The following is a 22147-nucleotide window of genomic DNA, read 5'->3' as shown; positions in this document are numbered from 1 at the left end:
TATAATAATCAATTACAAATAGACACAATAATTAACTAAAAAAATTAAATGAAATGCAAGTAAAAAATTAAAGGAGTAACAAAAACATAGCCTCAAGTAAAAAATTAAGTGAAACTAATGCCATATTGTAAGTGCGTTTATCTGGCAAACAATCATTTTTCTGCATTCTTGAAATCAATCTAAGAGCTCTATTAACCTCAGAATGTTCGCAATGATAAGCCAAGATCACATTGTAACTCCATGTATCTGGATTAATATTCCTCTCAATCATCTCAGTTAGAAGCTAGTAAGCTTTATCAATCTTATCATTCTTGCAAAGCTATAATAGCCTGTTTTTAATAAAATTGAAACAGTGGCTTTGGGACCACAAATCCGAGGTCAAAAAATTTATTTTATTATTTTATGGTCTATAGCATGGTAGAAATACCGTATAAAAATTTTGTTCAGAAAGTTTAACGTTTACATGTTTAATTTGATAAAAAGGACTAAATCGCGTAAAGTGTAAAAGTTGAGTTCTAATATCTCTTTATTAAATAGCTATAGAACATTAATGTGGAGGTCCTTATATGGTAATTAGTCCATTATTATGTTAGTGGATGATAATGGCTTGACAATTTTGTAATTTGAATTAATTTTAAAGGTTAATTAAGTAATTAATTAATAAATGATAAGTTAAAATAAAATTAAATTGCTATCATCTTTCTCCATTTTCTTCCACCGATTTTCAAGAGGAAAGGAAGCCATTTTCATCCTTAACACTCAACCATCTTTAATCCTTCAATTAGGTATGCATTTTTATCCCGTTTTTAAAGATTTCTATATTTTCGGGATTGTTGTAGCTTAATCTAGCTAGCTCGGAGACTAATTTTTGAAACTGTTAAACTATTAGGGTTTTACCATTAATGAATATATGTGATTTTTGAAGTTTGATGATAGAAAATGAATGGTTGTTGTTAGATAAACAACTTTTGTAAAGGATTTTTAGTGAAATTATCAAATAGGGACTAACTTGAAAAATAGAAAATATTACGTGATAAATTTGTGAATTTATGAAATATATGGGCTGCTATTAATATGTGTAAAAATCGGTTAGGCTTGGATGATGATTAAATTGCATGAATTTCATTTTTCGAGCCTAAGGACTAAATTGAGAAAGAATTAAAAGTATAGGGGCAAAATCGTAATTTTTCCAAAATTACATGTTGGACTAAATTGAATGTGAATTATATTGAATAGGGTTAAATTCATTCCTAAAAATCCTGTCAGACCTCGTATAGAGTTAGATCGAGGCAAAGAGAAAATCTAGGATTAGTCGCCTCCGCTTCAATTTACACTTGTCGAGGTAAGTTTGTATAATTAAATTATACACTTATATGTTTTAAATTGAATGATATGTTTGTAAATTGTGTATTTTTCATGAATGAATACCGATCGCGTATCCGATGACGTACAACGACTACTGAGCCTCGTTTGAACCTTAAGAATTTGTAGGATACAAATGACATGTCATTAGGGTTACCGATTTCAGCTCGTATGAGCTTATTGATACTCAGTTCAAATGAACTTACCGTTATTCAGCTCGAAAGAGCTTATCGTTATTCAGCTCGGAGGAGTTTACCATTTATAGCTCGTAAAAGCATACTGATTTAGAGCTCATATGAGCATACATGTACAGGAATTGACGAATTACAGTTCAGTACAACTCGTGTGTACTATCCGCGTATCCAACGATATTCTAAATGGTTCAACGGGCACAGTTCTGTTACGAGATTATATGAGTTCGATATGAACTATTACAGGTATTTACATGAAATACATGAAAGTGATGTTACATGATACATTGATTTATGAAATGAATAATTCGTGTATATGAAATGTGATTACTTGTTGAATTCATCCATGTATATTGGATTTTATATATGATTTACATGGCTAATATGTTGATGAACTTGTGTTTAGGCTTTTAGCCAAATTGGTTGGGATATGTTATGTTAGCTTAACTTAATTGTGATTTAAAATGGTAAGTTAAATTCTAAGTTATACGAACTTACTAAGCTTAAATACTTACTATATGTTATTTTCTGTGTTTTATAGTGATTCGGAGGCTCGTTCGGGTTGAAAGCTTCTCAGAGTTATATCACACTATCCATCGTCTCTTTTGGTACTTTTAGTTGGTTACATTTTGGTTATAATGGCATGTATATGTTATTTTGGCTAATGTTGGCCTATGTGTGATGTTGTGGTTGTGGCCATATGTTTTGGCTTGTGTTTTGATATATTTTGCTATGTGTATATATAAATGGCCTTATCATATTTGGTGTGTGGCTTGATTTATGATAGAATAATGAAAGGTAAATGTTAGCTAAATGTGCATTTTGTACATATGTTTGTGATGTGAAGAATTGGTGATGAATTGGTACCTTGATATGTAAGGTATATATATGTCTAAATATGTTAGTATTTGAAATGCGTTTTGGTATCAAATGGTGTGTTTTGGTAGATAAATGAATTGGTATGAAAAGATTCAAATTAGCTTGGTAAATTGATGGTTTATTTGGTTATAATATATATATATATATATATGAAAATACATGTTTGAATACATGAAAGTGATGTTACATGATACATTGATTTATGAAATGAATAATTCGTGTATATGAAATGTGATTACTTGTTAAATTCATCCATGTATATTGGATTTTATATATTATTTACATGGCTAATATGTTGATGAACTTGTGTTTAGGCTTTTAGCCAAATTGGTTGGGATATGTTATGTTAGCTTAACTTAATTGTGATTTAAAATGGTAAGTTAAATTCTAAGTTATACGAACTTACTAAGCTTAAATGCTTACTATGTGTTATTTTCCGTGTTTTATAGTGATTCGGAAGCTCGTTCGGGTTGAAAGCTTCTCGGAGTTATATCACACTATCCATCGTCTCTTTTGGTACTTTTAGTTGGTTACATTTTGGTTATAATGGCATGTATAGGTTATTTTGACTAATGTTGGCCTATGTGTGATGTTGTGGTTGTGGCCATATGTTTTGGCTTGTGTTTTGATATATTTTGCTCTGTGTATATACAAATGGCCTTATCATATTTGGTGTGTGGCTTGATTTGTGATAGAATAATGAAAGGTAAATGTTAGCTAAATGTGCATTTTGTACATATGTTTGTGATGTGAAGAATTGGTGATAAATTGGTACCTTGATATTTAAGGTATATATATGTCTAAATATGTTAGTATTTGAAATGCTTTTTGGTATCAAATGGTGTGTTTTGGTAGATAAATGAATTGGTATTAAAGGACTCAAATTAGCTTGGTAAATTGATGGTTTATTTGGTTATAATATATATATAGATATATATATATATGAAAATACATGTTTGAATATTGTCATTTGAGGTCCTAAGGGCATATTGGTTGTATGTGAAATATTACATGTTTTAGACTTGATTTTGGCTTGTTTTTGATGCCTTGTTATGGCTTGTGGATGTGCATAATACTGAGTTTAGCTAGGTGCCAAAATAAGTGAGAAATGTGGCTTGGAAAATGGCTTATTTTCATTCACATGGGTAGAGACACAGGCGTGTGTTTCAGCCGTGTGGGACATACGGTTAGGTGACACGGTGATGTGTCCCTTGTAGCTTTTTAAGGGTACAAGTCAGTATACTCACACAGCTCAGCACACGGGCGTGTGGCTTGGCTGTGTGACCCTAGACAATGAGTTACACGGGCACGGACACGGGCAGAGACACGACTGTGTGTCCCTATTTCGGATATCCATATGACTTAAGACATGGGCGTGTCTCTTGGCCGTGTGACCCTTACAGTTTTGAAAATTTTAAATTTTTTTGAAATATTTCATGATTTTCTAATTTAGTCTCAATTTATTTCTAATGCGTAATTTGAGCCTCGATGGCTCATATAAGAGACAGTATGTATGATTTCGATTGGTTTCTAATATGAATATTTTATGATATGAAATGTTTGAAATTCTATCAGTTTGATCTGTAAACTCCGGTAATGCTCCGTAACCTAGTTTCAGCGGTGGATACGGGTTAGGGTGTTATATTTATTAGTATCAAAGCTACGGTTTAGTTGATTCTCGAACTAATGTAGTGTATGCTAGTCTAGCTATACATGCCATTATATAACCTGTGATAATGTGATATCTCCTGACTGTTTTGAAACATGTTTTTAGATAGCAATGACATCCATTCGAGCTGATTCCGATGAAGTAGAGAGTAATGCTCAAGCCTTCATGGAGTAGCTTTGAATGGTGCGAGGCCTGTATTTGAGGTTCGGGGAGAAGAGGCTAAGGAAGTCTTCTTCCAAATGATAAGTTAATGGTTCACCGAGTTTGTACAAACGAACCCGGCTGCTCAACAACCTTCACCCCCTTCTGTTCCCCAACCGATTCCCGTTATTCCACAAGGTACGGAACCTATTCGAGTTAGTAAGCCTTCTGTTGATAAGATCCATAAGTATAGGGCTAAAGAATTTCGAGCTACTGCCGATGATGATCCTGAGAGAGCTGAATTCTGGTTAGAGAATACCATCAGGGTTTTTGACCAGTTATCCTATACACCGACTGAATGGGTGAAGTGTGCAGTATCTCTACTAAAAGATTCGGCTTACCAGTGTTGGAATACATTGACTTCTGCAGTGCCGAGAGAGTGTATCACTTGAGAGTTCTTTCAACCCGAGTTTAGTAAGAAATACATCAGTCAGAGGTTTTCGGATAAAAAACGTAAAGAATTCCTAGAGTTCACACAAGGTCGTATGACCGTATCAGAATACGAACGAGAATTTGTTCGTTTGAGTAAATATGTTCGAAAGTGCATTCCGACTGAGACTACAATGTGTAAATAGTTTGGAGATGGATTAAACAAAGATATAAAACTATTAGTCGGGACCCTTGAGTTGAAAGAATTTGTTGTACTGGTTGATCGGGCACATAAAGCGGAAGAGTTGAGTAAAAAGAAAAGACGTGTAGAGATTGAAGCTAGAGATTCGAGAAAGAGATTGACGAGAAAGTCATACCAGCCAGCATCGAAGAAATCTAAAGAACATCACTATCGTTCTACTACTTCTGTGGGACATTCTAATAGAGACAGAGATATCAGACGCTTTAGCTTTAAACCTCAGGCTACATCTATAGCGAGTATGGGTAGTGTTAGAAACACTAGACCCGAGTGCAAGCACTGTAACAAGCCACATTATGGTGAGTGTCAAATGAAGAACGAAGTGTGTTTTAGATGTGGTTCCTTTGACCACTATCTTAGAGATTACCTTGAGAAATTCGAGAAAGAGAAAGTCCAAACTTCGAGGCTGAGCAACACAGCTGCGAGAGGTAGACCACTTCGTAATCTAAAAAATGTGAGTGATAGTCGTGGTGTGACAAAAGAATCTACTGTGAGGTCCGAGGCCCGAGCACCAGTTAGGGCTTGTGCTATTCGCACATGCGAGGATGCTTCTGCACTAGATGTCATTTGTAACTAGCTCGGGGACTAATTTGTGAAACTGTTAAACTATTAGGGTTTTACCATTGATGAATATATGTGAGTTTTGAAGTTTGATGATAGAAAATGAATGGTTGTTATTAGATAAAGAACTTTTGTAACGAAATTTTTAGTTAAATTATCAAATAGGGACTAAGTTGAAAAATAAAAATATTAGGTGATAAATTTGTGAATTTATGAAATATATGGGCTGTTATTAATATGTGTGAAAATCGGTTAGGCTTGGGTAAGGATTAAATTGCATGAATTTCATTTTTGAGCCTAGGGACTAAATTGCAAAGGAATTAAAAGTATAGGGGCAAAATGATAATTTTTCCAGAATTACATGTTGGACTAAATTGAATGTGAATTATATTGAATTGGGTTAAATTCATTTGTATAGATCCTGTCAGACCTCGTACTGAGTTAGATCGAGGCAAAGAAAAACTCTCGGATTAGTCGCCTCCGTATTTACGTACACTTGTCGAGGTAAGTTCGTGTAATTAAATTGTACACTTATATGTTTTAAATTGAATGATATGTTTGTAAATTGTGTAATTTTCTTGAATGAATACTGATCGCATATCCGACGACGTACAACGACTACTGAGCCTCGTTTGAACCTTAAGAATTCGTAAGATACAAATGACATGTCATTAGGGTTACCGATTTCAGCTCGTATGAGCTTACTGATACTCAGCTTGAATGAGCTTACCGTTATTCAGCTCGAAAGAGCTTATCGTTATTCACCTCGAAAGAGCTTATCGTTATTCAGCTCGGCGGAGTTTACCGTTTATAGCTCGTAAGAGCATACCGATTCAGAGCTCTTATGAGCATACATGTACAGGAATTGACGAATTACAGTTCAGTACAACTCGTGTGTACTACCCATGTATTCAACGATATTCTAAATGGTTCAATGGGCACAGTTCTGTTACGAGATTATATGAGTTCGATATGAACTATTACAGGTATTTACATGAAATACATGAAAGTGATGTTACATGATACATTGATTTATGAAATGAATAATTCGTGTATATGAAATGTGATTACTTGTTGAATTCATCCATGTATATTGGATTTTATATATGATTTACATGGCTAATATGTTGATGAACTTGTGTTTTAGGCTTTTAGCCAAATTGGTTGGGATATGTTATGTTAGCTTAACTTAATTGTGATTTAAAATGGTAAGTTAAATTCTAAGTTATACGAACTTACTAAGCTTAAATACTTACTATGTGTTATTTTCCGTGTTTTATAGTGATTCGGAAGCTCGTTCGGGTTGAAAGCTTCTCGGAGTTATATCACACTATCCATCGTCTCTTTTGGTACTTTTAGTTGGTTACATTTTGGTTATAATGGCATGTATAGGTTATTTTGGCTAATGTTGGCCTATGTGTGATGTTGTGGTTGTGGCCATATGTTTTGGCTTGTGTTTTAATATATTTTGCTATGTGTATATATAAATGGCCTTATCATATTTGGTGTGTGGCTCGATTTATGATAGAATAATGAAAGGTAAATGTTAGCTAAATGTCCATTTTGTACATATGTTTGTGATGTGAAGAATTGGTGATGAATTGGTACCTTGATATGTAAGGTATATATATGTCTAAATATGTTAGTATTTGAAATGCGTTTTGGTATCAAATGGTGTGTTTTGGTAGATAAATGAATTGGTATGAAAAGATTCAAATTAGCTTGGTAAATTGATGGTTTATTTGGTTATAATATATATATATATATATGAAAATACATGTTTGAATATTGTCATTTGAGGTGCCTAAGCGCATATTGGTTGTATGTGAAATATTACATGTTTAAGACTTAATTTGGGCTTATTTTGGATGCTTTGTTATGGCTTGTTGATGTGCATAATATTGAGTTTAGGTTGGTGCCAAAATGAGTGAGAAATGTTGTAAAAACCTGTTTTCAGTGAAATTGAAAAAATGGTTTTGGGGCTTCAAATCTGAGGTCGGAAGAAAATTTATTTTAATATTATTTTATGGTTTATAGTATGATAGAAATATCATATGAAAATTTCGTTAAGAATTTTTACTGTTTACATGTCTAATTTGATGAAAAAGACCAAATTGCATAAACTGCAAAAATTGAATTCTAGTAGCTAGATGTATCAATTAGCTATGGAATTCAAATTGGAGGTCCTTACATGGAAAATAGACCATTTAGTGAAGTTAGTATATAAGAATGATTATTCATCATTGGAAATTAGTAAATTATTAAGGGTAATTTTGGAAAGATGATTAAATAAAAGATGATAAATGAATTAAATAATAAAATATCATCATTTTTCATCATCTTTCCTAAAATTAAAACATAGCAACTTTAGCCATGAAAGTTGAGTTCTAGCAAACTTATTTGACTTATTTAGGTAGGTATTCTTGTCCCGTTTTTAATAATTTTTATGTTTTCGAGATCGTAATAGCTTAATCTAGCTATCTCGGGGATTAATTTACAAAACTATTAAAGTGTTAGGGTTTTCTCTTGGACGAGTATAGTTGAATTATGAAGTTTTATGATAGAAAATGCAAGGTTGTTGATAGATAAACAACTTTTGTAAACAGAATTTTGATGAAATTATGATTTAGGGACTAAATTAATAAGATGAAAAATTAATGGAAAAATTTTAAATTTTATGAAATATGTATGCTGCTATTGTTATATATGAAAATCGGATAGGCTTGGAAAAAGGATTAAATTATATGAATTTCATTTTCCAAGCTTAGGGACAAAATCATAATTAATTAAAAGTATAGAGGTAAGATAGTAATTTTGCCAAAGATGTGTTTTGGACTGGATTGAATGTGAATTGTATTAAATTGAGCTAAATTCATTCGTATAGATCCGAATAAACCTGGTATGGAATTGGATAGAGGAAAATAAAAAGTATCGGATTAGTAGCTTACAAATCTACGAACATTTGTCGAGGTAAGTTTGTGTAACTAAATTGTATATTTGTATGTTTTGAATTGAAAATTGTTGTGTGTGTGATTTGTATAAATTGTCATGTATATTATTGATCACACATGTTCGATAAGTACTAAGTCCCTTTTGAACCTAAGAAATTCAATGGATACAAATGACATTGTTATTAAGGGTTCCTGATTGGTTGCGGTCCTACATGTGTTGCGGACTCACCACAGCTCTTATGAGTGTCCCGATATATGGCTCTCACGATCTTCCCGTTATTTAGCTCTTATGAACATCCCGATATATGGCTCTCTTGAGCTTCCTGTTATTTGGCTCTCACGAGCTTCCCGATATCTGGCTCTCATGAGCTTTCTGATTAACAGTTCTCCGGAGCTTTCCGATATTAGCTCACATGAGCTTATTGATTACAGCTCTTATGAGCTTCCTGTTACATGACTCACATGAGATTTCCGTTATATATAGCTCGGAAGAGCTTCCCGTTTACATGCTCGTATGAGTATTCCTGAATATGAATTGACGGATAATATATGAATTGACGGATTACAGATTTATACACTTTGTGTGTACTACATGTGTATTTATCGATATATGGCTCTCTTGAGCTTCCTGTTATTTGGCTCTCACGAGCTTCCTGATATCTGGCTCTCATAAGCTTCCTGATTAACGATTCTCCGGAGCTTTCCGATATTAGCTCGCATGAGCTTCCTGATTACAGCTCTTATGAGCTTCCCGTTACATGACTCACATGAGCTTCCCGTTATATATAGCTCGGAAGATCTTCCCGTTTACATGCTCATATAAGTATTCCTGAATATGAATTGAAGGATAATATATGAATTGATGGATTATAGATTTGTACACTTTGTGTGTACTACCTGTGTATTTATCGATATTTTAGTTCAACAGGTAAAATTCTGATATGAAATAATATAAGTACGAAATGAAATATTATTGTATATGCCTGAAATACATGAAAATGATGTCACTTGATACGTCGAAATATGAGATGAAAAATACATGTGTATGAAACTTGCTTGATGACTATGTACATTTGTGATTAGTTATTATATGAATTACATAATTAACATGGTTGATGAGGATATGTGTTTAGGCATTTGGCCAAATTAGTTTGAGACACACGGTCTGGCCACACGAGTGTGTGTCCCCTGCACATTTGAAAAAATTTGAATGTTTTCCAAAAAATTTTTGGAGAACCCGATTTGTTTCTAAGGTGTATTTTGGGCCTCAAGGGATATTATGATTGATTTCGGATATGAATGCTAAATTATATGAAATTTCTATTTATTTATCTGTAAGTTCTGGTAATGCTCCGTAACCCTATTCCAGCGACGGATATGGGTTTGAGGTGTTACCAAGGTGGCTTAGAAAATAGTCTATTTTTGTCCACAGGGCCTAATACATGGGTGTGTCTCTTGGTCGTGTGAGTTATATGGCCTGGCCACACGGCTGTGTGACCCCTGCAGTTTTGAAAATTTTAAATGTTTCTGAAATATTTTTTGAGTTTTTGATTTAGTCTTGATTTGTTTCTAATGCATAATTTGAGCCTCGAGGGCTCGTATAATGGACAGTATGTATGATTTCGATTGGTTTCTGACATGAATATTTTATGATATGAAATGTTTGAAATTCAGTCTGTTTGATTTGTAAACTCCGGTAATGCTCCATAACCTTATTCTTGCGATGGATACGGGTTAAGAGTCTTACAAAAGCTTTTTGATAATACAATTGTAAGTGAACAAATTTGGTACAAGATTCAACAAACAATTGCAAAGCTGGTAAGATTCAACACTTATACCATCCTAATATTATCATAAATGTAAAAATCTCACAATTGAAAGGGATAAAAAATAAAGAACAAACAAGGTGTTCAAAAAAAAAAGATATACTAGTAATTTCCACTTTCTACTGAAGTTTACTACTAGTAAAAAATAAAGAATAAACAAATAGAAACTAAAGTTAGTCATTTGTCAACCTCTTCATGTGGAACACGAAATAATTTATAGTAAGAAAAAAGAATATTTCTAGTATAAACAAAGAGCAAAATTCATTAACTTCCGATACAAAGGGAGGAGTACTATTTGATTAAAGACAAAGTTCTTAAGTAGTAAGGATTTTAGTTATTCTATATTGACATATAAATCATTTAAATTGTGCAGCCTGCTAAGTTGTACAAGCTGAAGCATCTTTCAAGGGTGGAGGTTATAACTAATGAACCCAGTGGATGTACTTTTACTATGGTAAGCCTTTCTTTTTGTTGTTTGAATAAAAACATGCTTTGAAAGCTTATGATCTTTGATTTTTGTCAATTCAGTTGGCCAAACAATTCTTAGCGGTTATGTTACCTAATGAAGTAATTCAACTGAAGTAGAAGCCGTTTCTCTCCCTGCCTGAGATTTTTTCTTCTGCTTCTTACTAGATTTCTTATAGGGATTCGATAACTTCTCAAGTCAGAGTGTTACTCCACCTCAGTGGACCATGCGCAACATTGATGACAGGTAAATTGAAATAGCTCTGAACTGAAGATATCACTTTTGTCATGCCAGGGTAGCTCTTTTCCCCTTTTATGTCCTTTCCTTTTGGTTTTGAAAAAACCCGATTCTTATATTCTTTTCTCAATTTTCTTTTTACAACTGGATGTTATACTATCTCTAATTTCTACCAAGAAATCCCATAAAATAGAAAATTGTTGGTTTCTGCCTAATACATCAACCAAAATACGATAGCTTGTATTACTGTGTTGAAACCCAGAGTTCAAGATAGTTAAATTGCATTAAAATCAATGTCAGAAATAACATGAATAATGACTAGATGCTGATGAAATAATAAACTAACAAAGTGATGTGCTCTGTCTAAGTATGCAAGTTACAAAGAGGAAGAAGGGAGAATTAATGGATTATACCTGCAACAATGCTAGTAATTGTTGATTTTTGGGGGTGGGGAAATGAAATTGTTTTTAGCTTTAATGGTAGGAGTTGAACTTTAGGAACTAGAAGAGGTTTGATAAGTCAAGGAGTTGGAGATGAAGGGGAAGAATTAAAAATCTCTTTTACTTTTTTTCTTGCTGCAATGAACTCCTCTGTTTTTTTTTCCCGTCTGTAACGTATCAGAAAGTTTAGAAGATGAAGAGTTTTTTTTTCACCTTTGAAGAAATAATTTTTTTTGGGCCCACTTCCAACTTTGGACCTTGGCAGCTGCACTCTTAGCCTACCCCCAAGGCCGGGCCTGTATGCGATGCTACTGGCTGAGAGATGATGTTAAGCTGATTTAATTTGTGTTCTTGTTTTAGGCTTTATCCTCTTTTTTTATAAATAAAAATATTATTTAAATTATTTTTTATCAAAATATTATTTAGATTATTATCTATTTGAAATATTATTATTTTTCATTATTTAAATAATTTTAAAAAAATATCCAAATTTATCATTTAAAAAATCTAACAATTATAAACTCCGATTAATTGAATTATAAAACAATTATTGTAGGTGATATTCTTGAGAGACAACCGTCTCATGTGTGACTTATAAAATTTTAAAATATCTAATATATATTTTAAAATTTTCTCTATTTTTTTTTATAATTTTTTGTATTTTTTTTTCAAATTTAAAGATTTTCTAAAGGTTTTTTTAGATGATGAAATCATTCTAATATCATCATATGACATGTGGCAGCATATGAATGGTTGAATATCTTAGCCATTAGTTTTAATGTTCAAAAGACTAAAGTGGGAATGTGTAATAATATTAGGGACTGAAGTGGACTAAAAAACTTTAATAACCAAAATGAAGAAAACAATATAGTTCAGGGACAAAAAGGTGTATTAAGCTAATTATAAATTTGCCCTTCATTTATATTAACTATAAAAGATAAATATGATTTATATGTTAAACTTAAAATTTATAAATAATTTATATTAATTACTTAAAAATATTCAAAAAATTATATTTTATATATCATAATATTAACAATGAATTACCATAAATTATTTTATTATATTTGTATTATAACTTAAATTGAATATTCATTAATACAATAATAATAAGTGAAAATAAAGATTCAAATATAAATTTTATTATAATTTAAGTTTATATATTTTATATATAATAATATAAGTTTATATATTTCATATATAATATTAATTACTTAATAAATTATTTTTAATATTTTTAAAATAATTTAAGTTTATACATTACATATACTATAATATTAATGAGTTTAATTATAATCTAAATACATATTTTTTTAGCGCAACAAAACAAAAACAAACATTTTATTTTTAAAAATATATATTTTTATGACACTGAATAATAAACAATTCAAGTTTTTTGAAAGCTCATTTTAAGGGTTTTTTTTACAATAATATTATAAAAAAATAAAAAATAACCAAAATGTTATAACTTTTTTTTATTTACCAAAATATATATTTTTTATTTACCAAAATATATCAAAAAAAATCTGCAAAAAAAATCTGACCGATGTGACGGGGCACCTTGGTCACGCTAAAGCCATTGGCGGCACCAATGGTGCTAATGCCATTGGCGGCACCAATGGTGCCATACTGATTGGCGGCACTACTCGTATTATATAATCCAGCTCTGTCCAGCTGAAGGGAGAAAAATCAAAAGAAAAAGAAGAAGATGTGCTGCGGAAAAGAAGAGAAAAAGAAGGTATTTTTTTTAAAATAATTTATTATATTGTTGTTATTATTTTGTAAATTTTGTAATATTTTTTGTTTTAGTTTAGTTATTAAGATTAATAAAACTCAAAATAATAGTAATAGTTAGTATTATTATTATTATTATTATTGTTGTTGTTGTTGTTGTTGTTGTTGTTGTTGTTAGTATTAAGATGTTATTAATGTATTAAGATGTAACTTAGTAATATTATTGTTAGCAAAAAACTAGTATTATTATTATGGTTACTTATTATTTTTATTTACCAAAATAAACTAGTTAGTAAAAAACTAGTATTATTATTATAGTTAGTTAGTTAGTTATTACTTTTAGTAAAATTAATAATTTTATTGTGTATTATTTGAGTATAAAATTATTAATATTATTAGTGTGTTAGTTATAAGGATTAGTGGTTAAACGGTTTTCATGTACAAAATTGTATATTTAAACATTAAATTTTATTTAAGTAATTTAGTTGCCATTCGAGAATTTTTATGAGATTTTTTTAACAGATTATATATTGAAGATGGATGCTAAGTTTCTTGCATGGTTTATTTCGATGGAGTGATCTTGACAACAAGTGTTGGATGTGTATTTGAATGTCGGCAACAAATAGCAATGAGATTTAATAGAAATGTATCGTTCGATGAAATGAAGGCAAGGATTAACGCAAAAATTCATAGACGTTGTGGAAGAAAGATATCAAAAATTTTCTACAAGTTTCCAGTTTCTACAAATCCAGTCAAATTCGTGGAAATGGAACTTGTAGACGACGAAGACGTGGAGACAATGGTCGCTCTTAACTGTGGGAATGGGAGTGACAAGAATGCACCAATTCACTTATTTGCTGAGTTAGCCGGTATGGAGCAAAATGAAGATGTCAATACATCTGATGAAGAACACAGAGCTCAAGAACCGTGGATGGTGGCTCCAATATCATACGTTGATAGTGAATCAACTATGGGTGGGATCGGTATCGACCTGAATTTTACACCCGATGTTGACATGGTTGGTGGTGAAGAAGAAGGTGGTGGCGATCATTGGGATGAAGAGGTCGATAGTGACGGTGATCCCGATGTGGACGATGTACCTGATGATATTGACGATGAAGATGTCAACAACAATGAAGGCATTAACGCTTCTTCGGTCGGGGAGCAGATGCGGCGTATTTTGATACACAATAATCTTGGGCCACACATGTCGCTCATAGACCCCGACGTAGCTTATGTAGCTGAGTTTTTGGAGTACCCTGAAATAGTTTATTGTCACGGGCTGGCCGTAACATCTGATGATGATGAGTTATTCATAGGCCAAAGATTCAGCTGTAAAGAAGAGTGCGTATATGCCATTAAACGGTACAGCATGAAGATATCGGTGGATTATAAAGTCTCCGTGTCTACTCCGACAATATATGTTGGGGAGTGTTGGAAGGCAGCGGAAGGCTGCAATTGGCGGGTACGAGCTGCATTCATTAGAAGTTCTCAGATGTGGGAGATACGAAAATTTGTTGGTCCTCATACATGCACATCAACACGTATGACAGAAGATCATGGAAAACTTGATTTGAAAACTATTTGTACGTGTATCATGCCGATGGTGAAGGACATGCCGACCATTAAAGTTTCGGTACTCATTGCGAAAATGCAAGCACGATTGCAGTATCGAGTCTCATATCGGAAGGCATGGATAGCTAAACAGATGACGATGAAGCAACTGTATAGGGATTACGATTCGTCGTATAATGAGCTTCAAGGTTGGATAGCTGCTATGCGGGAGTACGTACCAGGGACTGTGATTGAGTTGCAGACAAGTCCATATTACGGCCCGGATGACCAGTTATAGCCGGCAAAAAGGATTTTCCATCGGATGTTCTGGACGTTCGATCCATGTGTGCGGGCATTTCCCCACTGCAAGCCACTTGTGCAGGTGGATGGGACCTGGCTGTATGGAAAATATACACAGATCCTACTTGTTGCAGTTGCTCAAGACGGTAACAGAAACGTGCTCCTAGTAGCATTTGCTATCGTAGATAAAGAGAACATGGAGTCTTGGGAATTCTTCCTCACAAATCTACGGAGGTATGTTATTAGGAACGATAACATTTGCATCATCTCCGATAGAGGGAAGGGTTTAATTGCAGCTATTAGGCGTTCCGGTGTGCCGTGGAGATCCGTTTACTACATTCGTCACATTGCGTCTAACTTCCATAAAGATTATAAGAATGCAGACTGGAATAGACAAGTCGTGGCAATGGGTAAATGATAACCTTATCTTTTCAATATAAGTTGTAATGTTTGATGTTATCGACTTACTAGAACTTATTTTTCGTTAATACGTATGCAGCGTACGAGTTAGAGCCACATAATTTCCGGCAAAGAATGATCCGACTTGAGAGTGACATGGAGGGGCAGACAAACACATTTGACTGTGATTGTCCGGGATCTGGCTGGGGGTCCTGCTCCGGCTTTGCCAGTTGTGGAGAACAATATGCCGTCGGATCTGGATCCATCGGGCTCGCTACGTCCGATCCCCCAACTTGCTGCACGTACTGGGGGATTATAGTCGATTGCCCTCCAAGTAAATATAGCTTCCCGCAACTATGGTACCATTGTGTATACTCCAATGATGGTTGTAGGTCTGTAGCCATAACCATTTGAGGAATTCGACGCAATCGATGGTTCCACAGTGCGACGTATTTCCGGTGCTTAATTCCCCAGTCCAATTGAACTCTTCCTCTCTTTGTCAAGCCGTGATCATCCCCCAACTGGCACGGCGGATCCGGGATAGGTTGGATGCACCCAAACTGCTGAAGCACCTGATCGCCGTGATACCACTGACGACGTTGAAATTAATAATTGGTGTGTTAGTGCACCATATGTGGGAATCAACGAGTGCGGACGAGGGTATAACATTTGTAATTTCCAGCCTCCGGTATGGCATCCATATAAACTGCATGAGTAATAACATTGTAACGAGTTAGACCGATAACATGTGAGTAAGATATAGAAATAGAATAGATGTCATGAATATTAGAATAGCAGCTTACCCCTTCCCGGGCATGCTGTTCAATCCTCATGCGGTATATCGGGACATCACACGAGTTCCCGATGCCAGGACAGGTCGTCCACCTACAAAAAATAGTATAGGGTTTAGGGTTGGTAACATTACTCAATATATTATGACTACAAATAATGACAATTTATATTTTATCACCTGAGTGACAGTGGATACAAATAGGGTTGGTGACTAACGCGTGCCAAAAACGGCATCCGATAAAACGCCTACGACTGCAGCAGTATGAGGCATCCGCCGATGTCTTTAACCTGCGGCTCTGTCGCCCGAAAAAGCTCCCGGTAGAGCGTTGCTAGAACGGCGGAACCCCAGCTATATGGCATGGCAGTGGACAAATCAGCTAGCAGGGGCAGGTACGGCAAATGCACACTGTCGCCGTTTGCATCAGGCATGAGTATTGCCCCTATCATATGCATGATGTACGCTCGAGCAACGCACATCAACTCACCTTCAGTGGCGGTCGCTGATAATTGTCTAATTTTGGCTTTTAGCCATGTAAATTTGATGCCGGAAAAATATTTGTCGCCGTCCTCTGGTGACTCTCCTAGGAGTTGATAGCAAACTACAGCGGGATCAGTGAATGACGATACTCCCGTTACGGGACTCCCGTCAATTGGGAGCCCAAGCTGCACTGCAACATCCTCCAAGGTCACCGTGCACTCCCCGCACGAAAAATGGAAAGTATGGGTCTCCGGACGCCACCGCTCCACTAGCGCAGATAATAAATCAAAGCGCAAGTCCGAGGACCGGATCAATGCTACTGACCCAAATCCGGCTAGCTCCAGGTACGGCAGCAATCGATCATCTGGAGCTATCTTTAAAACACTCACATGGCCCCTTAATACTCGGAACGAGTCCTGATAGTGTTAAATTACAGAAACAATATTACGATAACATAATTTATTTGTATATACTACATATATCCTTTTTAAATTAATAGAACTCCTGGTTAACAAATAATAAATCATACCGCGTTATTAGCCGCATCAGATATGTGTCTAACATCTCTTCGAATCAATCGAGCCATTGCGATGCCTACAAGTTGAAAAAAAAGTTAGTAAAAAAATATCATAATTTCTAAATTTATAATTTCTAAATTTATTAGCCGCATCAGATATGTGTCTAATATCGCTTCGTATTTTTCTCCGCATTTTATTCCTTTAAAAAATATCATAATTTCTAAATTTATAATTTTATATTATTTCAGTGCATAATATTTGAAATTTATTAATCTAGTGTGTTATTTAAGTTAATTTTCTGTAAAAAAATAGCCCTTACCCCTGCCTTTTGCTCGTATTATTTTCTCGATTTTTATTACTTTAAATAAAAATATATTATTCTCGTATTTTATTATTTTACATTATTTCAGTACATTTTTGTTTCAATTAGTTGTATAACTTATTTCTGAATTTTTTAAAAAAATTTACTAATACACTCTTAGTTCGGCCATTTGTTCGTATTTTTTTATTCCCCTCCATCACCCTTTTTTTGCAGGTTTTTTTTTATATATTTTGGTAAATAAAAAAATATATTTTGGTAAATAAAAAAAACTTATAACATTTTGGTTATTTTTATTTTTTTAATATTTTTGTAAAAACCCATTATTCTGGTAAATAAAAAAAAGTTTATAATATTTTCGTATTTTTTTATTTTTTTGTAATATTTTGGTAAAAAACCCGAAATAAACCCTTTCCCTTGCCCTTTGGTCGTATTATTATTTTCCCGATTTTTTTACTTTCAAGAAAAATATATTATTTCGTATTTTATTATTTTATATTATTTCAGTACATTTTGCTTCAATTATTTGTATAACTTATTTCTGAATTTTTAAACAAATTTACTAATACACTCTTACTTCGGCCATTTGTTCGTGTTTTTTTATCCGCATTTTATTATTTTTAAAATATCGTAATTTTTTATTTTATAATTTTACATTATTTCAATTTATTATGTTTGAAATTTATTACATGTACATTTTTCGCATTTTTATTCGCATTTTATTATTTTCGATAAATATACAATTCCCGTTTTTTCTTTTCGTATTTTATATTTTCTTAAACATACTTCTTTGTCATTTTACTTTTAATGCTATTTTCTTAAAATTTAAATTTCAAATTCCTAAGTAAATTTCATAAAAAAAATCTCTATTCAACATACAATGTACATACCATTATTTTTTCATTCTAAATATATTTCATAAAATATATATGCTAAACAAAATAATAAAATAACTATAATGTACATAACATAAATTTTAAACACACAAATATTACAAAAAAAAATTACCTTTTCTTTTCTTTTTTTTTCCTTCTTCCCTCTTCTTCTTCTTCTTTTTTTTTCTCTTCTCCTTTCCTTTTCTTTCCTTCTTTCTTTCTTTTTTCTTCTCCTTTCCTTTTCTTCTTCTTTCTTTCTTTTTTTCTCTTCTCCTTCCCTTTTCTTTCCTTCTTTTTCTTTCTTTCCTCTCCTTCCTTTCTTTCTTTCTTTCTTTCTTTCCCTCTCCTTCTGGTCCCCCCACCACCGACCCCCCCTAATATACATTGGTGCCGCCAATGGTATTGGCACCATTGGTGCCACCAATGGCTTTGACACCTTTGGTGCCGCCAATCCCATTGGCGTGACCAGTGTCTCGTCACATCGGCCAAATTTTTTTTACAGGTTTTTTTTTGTTTTTTGTTTTTTAATATATTTTCGTAAATTAAAAAAATTATATATATTTTGATAAAAAAATTATAACATTTTGGTTATTTTTTATTTTTTATAATATTATTGTAAAAAACCCTCATTTTAACCACGTTAACCCTATACAAAACCAACTCACCCGAATTCATAAACACAAGCGCGTGGCAACACAACCGGTTCAGAGTTTTATCTTCCCCCTTCTAGAGGCAGACCCCATGCGTCCACGGTCCACCCGATGATCCAATAGTTCAAACTGAACACTAGAATCTTCTTGTCCGAACTCTCTATATATTATTCTAGTCCATCCCACCACGCTCCATGTTTCATGATCTTTCTACAATCGGCATTTTGACAAGAACCAGAAACAGAGCCAGTTCCCTTCAGCTCGTTATTGCAAAACATTTCTTGTTTTTCTTTTTATCTGGGGTCAGTGCGAACACTTGGAAATGGCGAAGAAGTGCTATCCGACAGTGAGCGAAGAGTATAAAAAAGCAGTGCAGAAATGCAAGAGAAAGCTTCGGGGACTCATTGCCGAGAAGCACTGTGCTCCCATCATCCTCCGTTTAGCGTAAGCTTTTTGTCATCTTTTTATTGTTTTGTTTTTGTTTTTTCTGCTAGGACTTCATTATCCGTTGGTTTATATGAAATTGATGGCACTCAGCTGGAACATTCGATGTGAAAACCAGAACAGGAGGGCCGTTCGGGACGATCAGGCATCGGGATGAGCTCGCTCATGAAGCCAACAGCGGTCTCGACATAGCTGTTAGGCTTTTAGAACCCGTTAAGGAACAGTTCCCCATACTGTCTTACGCAGATTACTACCAGGTATTCCAATCCCAAATCAGTGTTTGCTTTTGCTCTATTTACTCAGTGTTTTTCTTATTGACTTCGATGTGGTGAAAAGTTGGCTGGAATTGTTGCTGTTGAAGTTACGGGAGGGCCTGAAATTCCTTTCCACCCTGGGAGACCGGTAAGATATCCATGAATCTCCCATTTGTGCTTGATCACACCTTATTCTTATGATCTTAAAAGGATGGGAAACATTTATAGTTATAACTCCTAGTTGTTTTTCAGGACAAAAATGAACCACCTCCAGAGGGTCGTCTGCCACAGGCCACCAACGGTCAGTTTCATGCATGAAAAATAAGAAAAAGGATAATTACAAGTGTTTCATTGTAAAGAAGTTTCCATTCTTTAATTTTTGTTTCTATACAGGCTCTGATCATCTGAGAGAAGTGTTTGGGCACATGGGTCTTGGCGATAAAGACATTGTTGCTTTATCCGGTGGTCATACGCTGGTAAAGTTGACAAGAGAGATTAAGTTTTCCAACTGTTAGACGTAAGTTCAATGCGTTCTAATTATGTTGTTGAAACTATTATTATTACAGGGCAGGTGCCATAAGGAGCGTTCTGGGTTCGAGGGACCCTGGACTTCGAATCCTCTCATTTTTGATAACTCCTATTTCAAGTAACAGCTCTTTTAGTACTTAAATTATTGTTGTGAGTTGATGCTCGAATCGTTTCCAACTTGATTGCATTGTGACCCATGTTCTTACATTCTTGTTTGAAACAGAGAACTTGTCAGTGGAGAGAAAGAAGGTCTGATCCAGTTGCCAACCGACAAAGCACTTTTGGAAGATCCTGTCTTTCGCCCTCTTGTCCACAAATATGCTGCAGTAAGTATCAATTCATGTCTTTCAGCTTTTTGCTATATATATCATATAGATTTAACATATGCAACCTTTATTTTATCTCTCAAGTGCGGTTCATTTGTACCAGTACATGTATATATATATGTAATAGTTGGAACTTTTGGTTATGAATAATGTTGTGCCTTATTAGGATGAGGATGCCTTCTTTGCTGACTATGCTGAATCTCATTTGAAGCTCTCGGAGCTTGGGTGAGTAGCAACCAACTTTTTATTTCATCCCCTTCTGCAAATTCTCTTGCATTTTTCCTATATAATCTAACAGTTTCTTTGACTATGTTTTAGATTCGCGGATGCCGAATAGGGGATTGACAAAAGCATCCAACATGATCATGCTGCTGTCTGGTGTCTGATGTTTATGAGTCTTTGCCGTTTGTGAAAAACATGTTGATCAAAATTTATGTTTTGTGTCCTGTGTACGATTAATAAATATCACAGTACGATGAAATAAGAATTTGAGGACAAAGAAATGTTGGTGTTTGGTGCATGTTTTGTTGGAAATGAATTAATTGTTTCCTCCTATTAATAGAAATGAGTATGTATTGAAAGTGTGGAAAATGTTTTGGGTGCGAAGAATGTATTTTCGTCATTTTAATAACCTATATTTTTATAATTTTTAAAGCATAAATCAAATTTTTTTTATCATTTTTAAGAATCAAAGTATAATTTTATTATTATTAATTTAAAATTTTATAAATTATAAAAGTATCTAGATGAAAAAGATTTCTTATTTTACAGATTATCAAAATTATATTTGATTCAATTGAATTATATGATTGCTTTTAATCCAATCATATAATATTTTCATAATATCACTATCCAAAGCCATAGAAGTTAAATTAAATCATATATAAAAATCGTAAGCCTGAAACGTAAAATAATGAATGTTTCAAAATGATTTATTTTTCTTTTAATTTGGTATTCATATAAATACTAATTTGGTATTCAAATACTAATTTGAGAATCTTGAGTCCATTTTTTATTATATATATATAAATTATATAAAAAAAGTATAATGAAAACTTTTGCTCTTGGCATTTACTTTTTTGTCCTAGAGACAAATTAACATCAAAAGAGCATCACAATTCACTTCAACCATTTTCATGGATGGCTTCTACCTGCCAGTGGAAGGTTGAAAACAGAGAAAAGAATATCACATTGGCTTGCTTAAGCCAACCGAAACGGGGTCACTGGATAGGCCTTCAAAAACCAGCTCACCATGAGCTTAACGCGCGTCTTTTTGAGATAAAACATCTAAAGTGAAGGAAAGAGGAAACAAAGTGATCCCACCATTTTGATGTTATATTGTTGGTGTATTTCTCCCTGGATTTGATGTTATATTGGGAGTTTGGTTAGGTTTAGAAGATAATACCCCAGGTTCATTTGGTTGAGAGGTATATTGTTCATGCTAATCAATAACAGTAACTTGCATTGGTTTCTTTCCATTTGCCTTACATTGGGTGTGAGTAGCTACCTAAGCCATATTGTTTTGATGTGCTTCAGGAGTGTTGGAGGAAGACTCTTCACCCTTC

At 33.6% G+C, this 22147-nt stretch overlaps 1 protein-coding gene across 1 annotated transcript; it reads left to right on the top strand.

Moving 5' to 3' along the window:
- Positions 1 to 19216: 19216 nt before the first annotated feature.
- On the top strand, positions 19217 to 21082 carry LOC107898310 (L-ascorbate peroxidase 2, cytosolic). The gene is made up of 9 exons (XM_016823827.2): positions 19217 to 19474; positions 19593 to 19731; positions 19811 to 19876; positions 19981 to 20029; positions 20122 to 20204; positions 20295 to 20374; positions 20480 to 20582; positions 20749 to 20807; positions 20901 to 21082. The coding sequence occupies exons 1-9, from the start codon at positions 19353 to 19355 to the stop codon at positions 20917 to 20919; spliced, it is 720 nt and encodes a 239-aa protein (XP_016679316.1). The 5' UTR covers positions 19217 to 19352; the 3' UTR covers positions 20920 to 21082.
- The last annotated feature ends 1065 nt before the right edge of the window (positions 21083 to 22147 follow it).

Source organism: Gossypium hirsutum, chromosome D04 (genome assembly GCF_007990345.1).
Source record: "Gossypium hirsutum isolate 1008001.06 chromosome D04, Gossypium_hirsutum_v2.1, whole genome shotgun sequence".
In the NCBI taxonomy this organism is placed as follows: domain Eukaryota; kingdom Viridiplantae; phylum Streptophyta; class Magnoliopsida; order Malvales; family Malvaceae; genus Gossypium; species Gossypium hirsutum.
Note: the sequence above shows the minus strand (reverse complement) of the source record. Positions and strands in the feature narration are given on the sequence as shown.

Bases quoted from the DNA above. Each gene is read 5' to 3' on its own strand.
- LOC107898310 (XM_016823827.2), top strand. From the start codon at position 19,353: ATGGCGAAGAAGTGCTATCCGACAGTGAGCGAAGAGTATAAAAAAGCA. The intron at 19,475-19,592 runs GTAAGCTTTTTG...TGTGAAAACCAG, and splicing joins CCCATCATCCTCCGTTTAGC to AACAGGAGGGCCGTTCGGGA. The intron at 20,583-20,748 runs GTAAGTATCAAT...GTGCCTTATTAG, and splicing joins TTGTCCACAAATATGCTGCA to GATGAGGATGCCTTCTTTGC.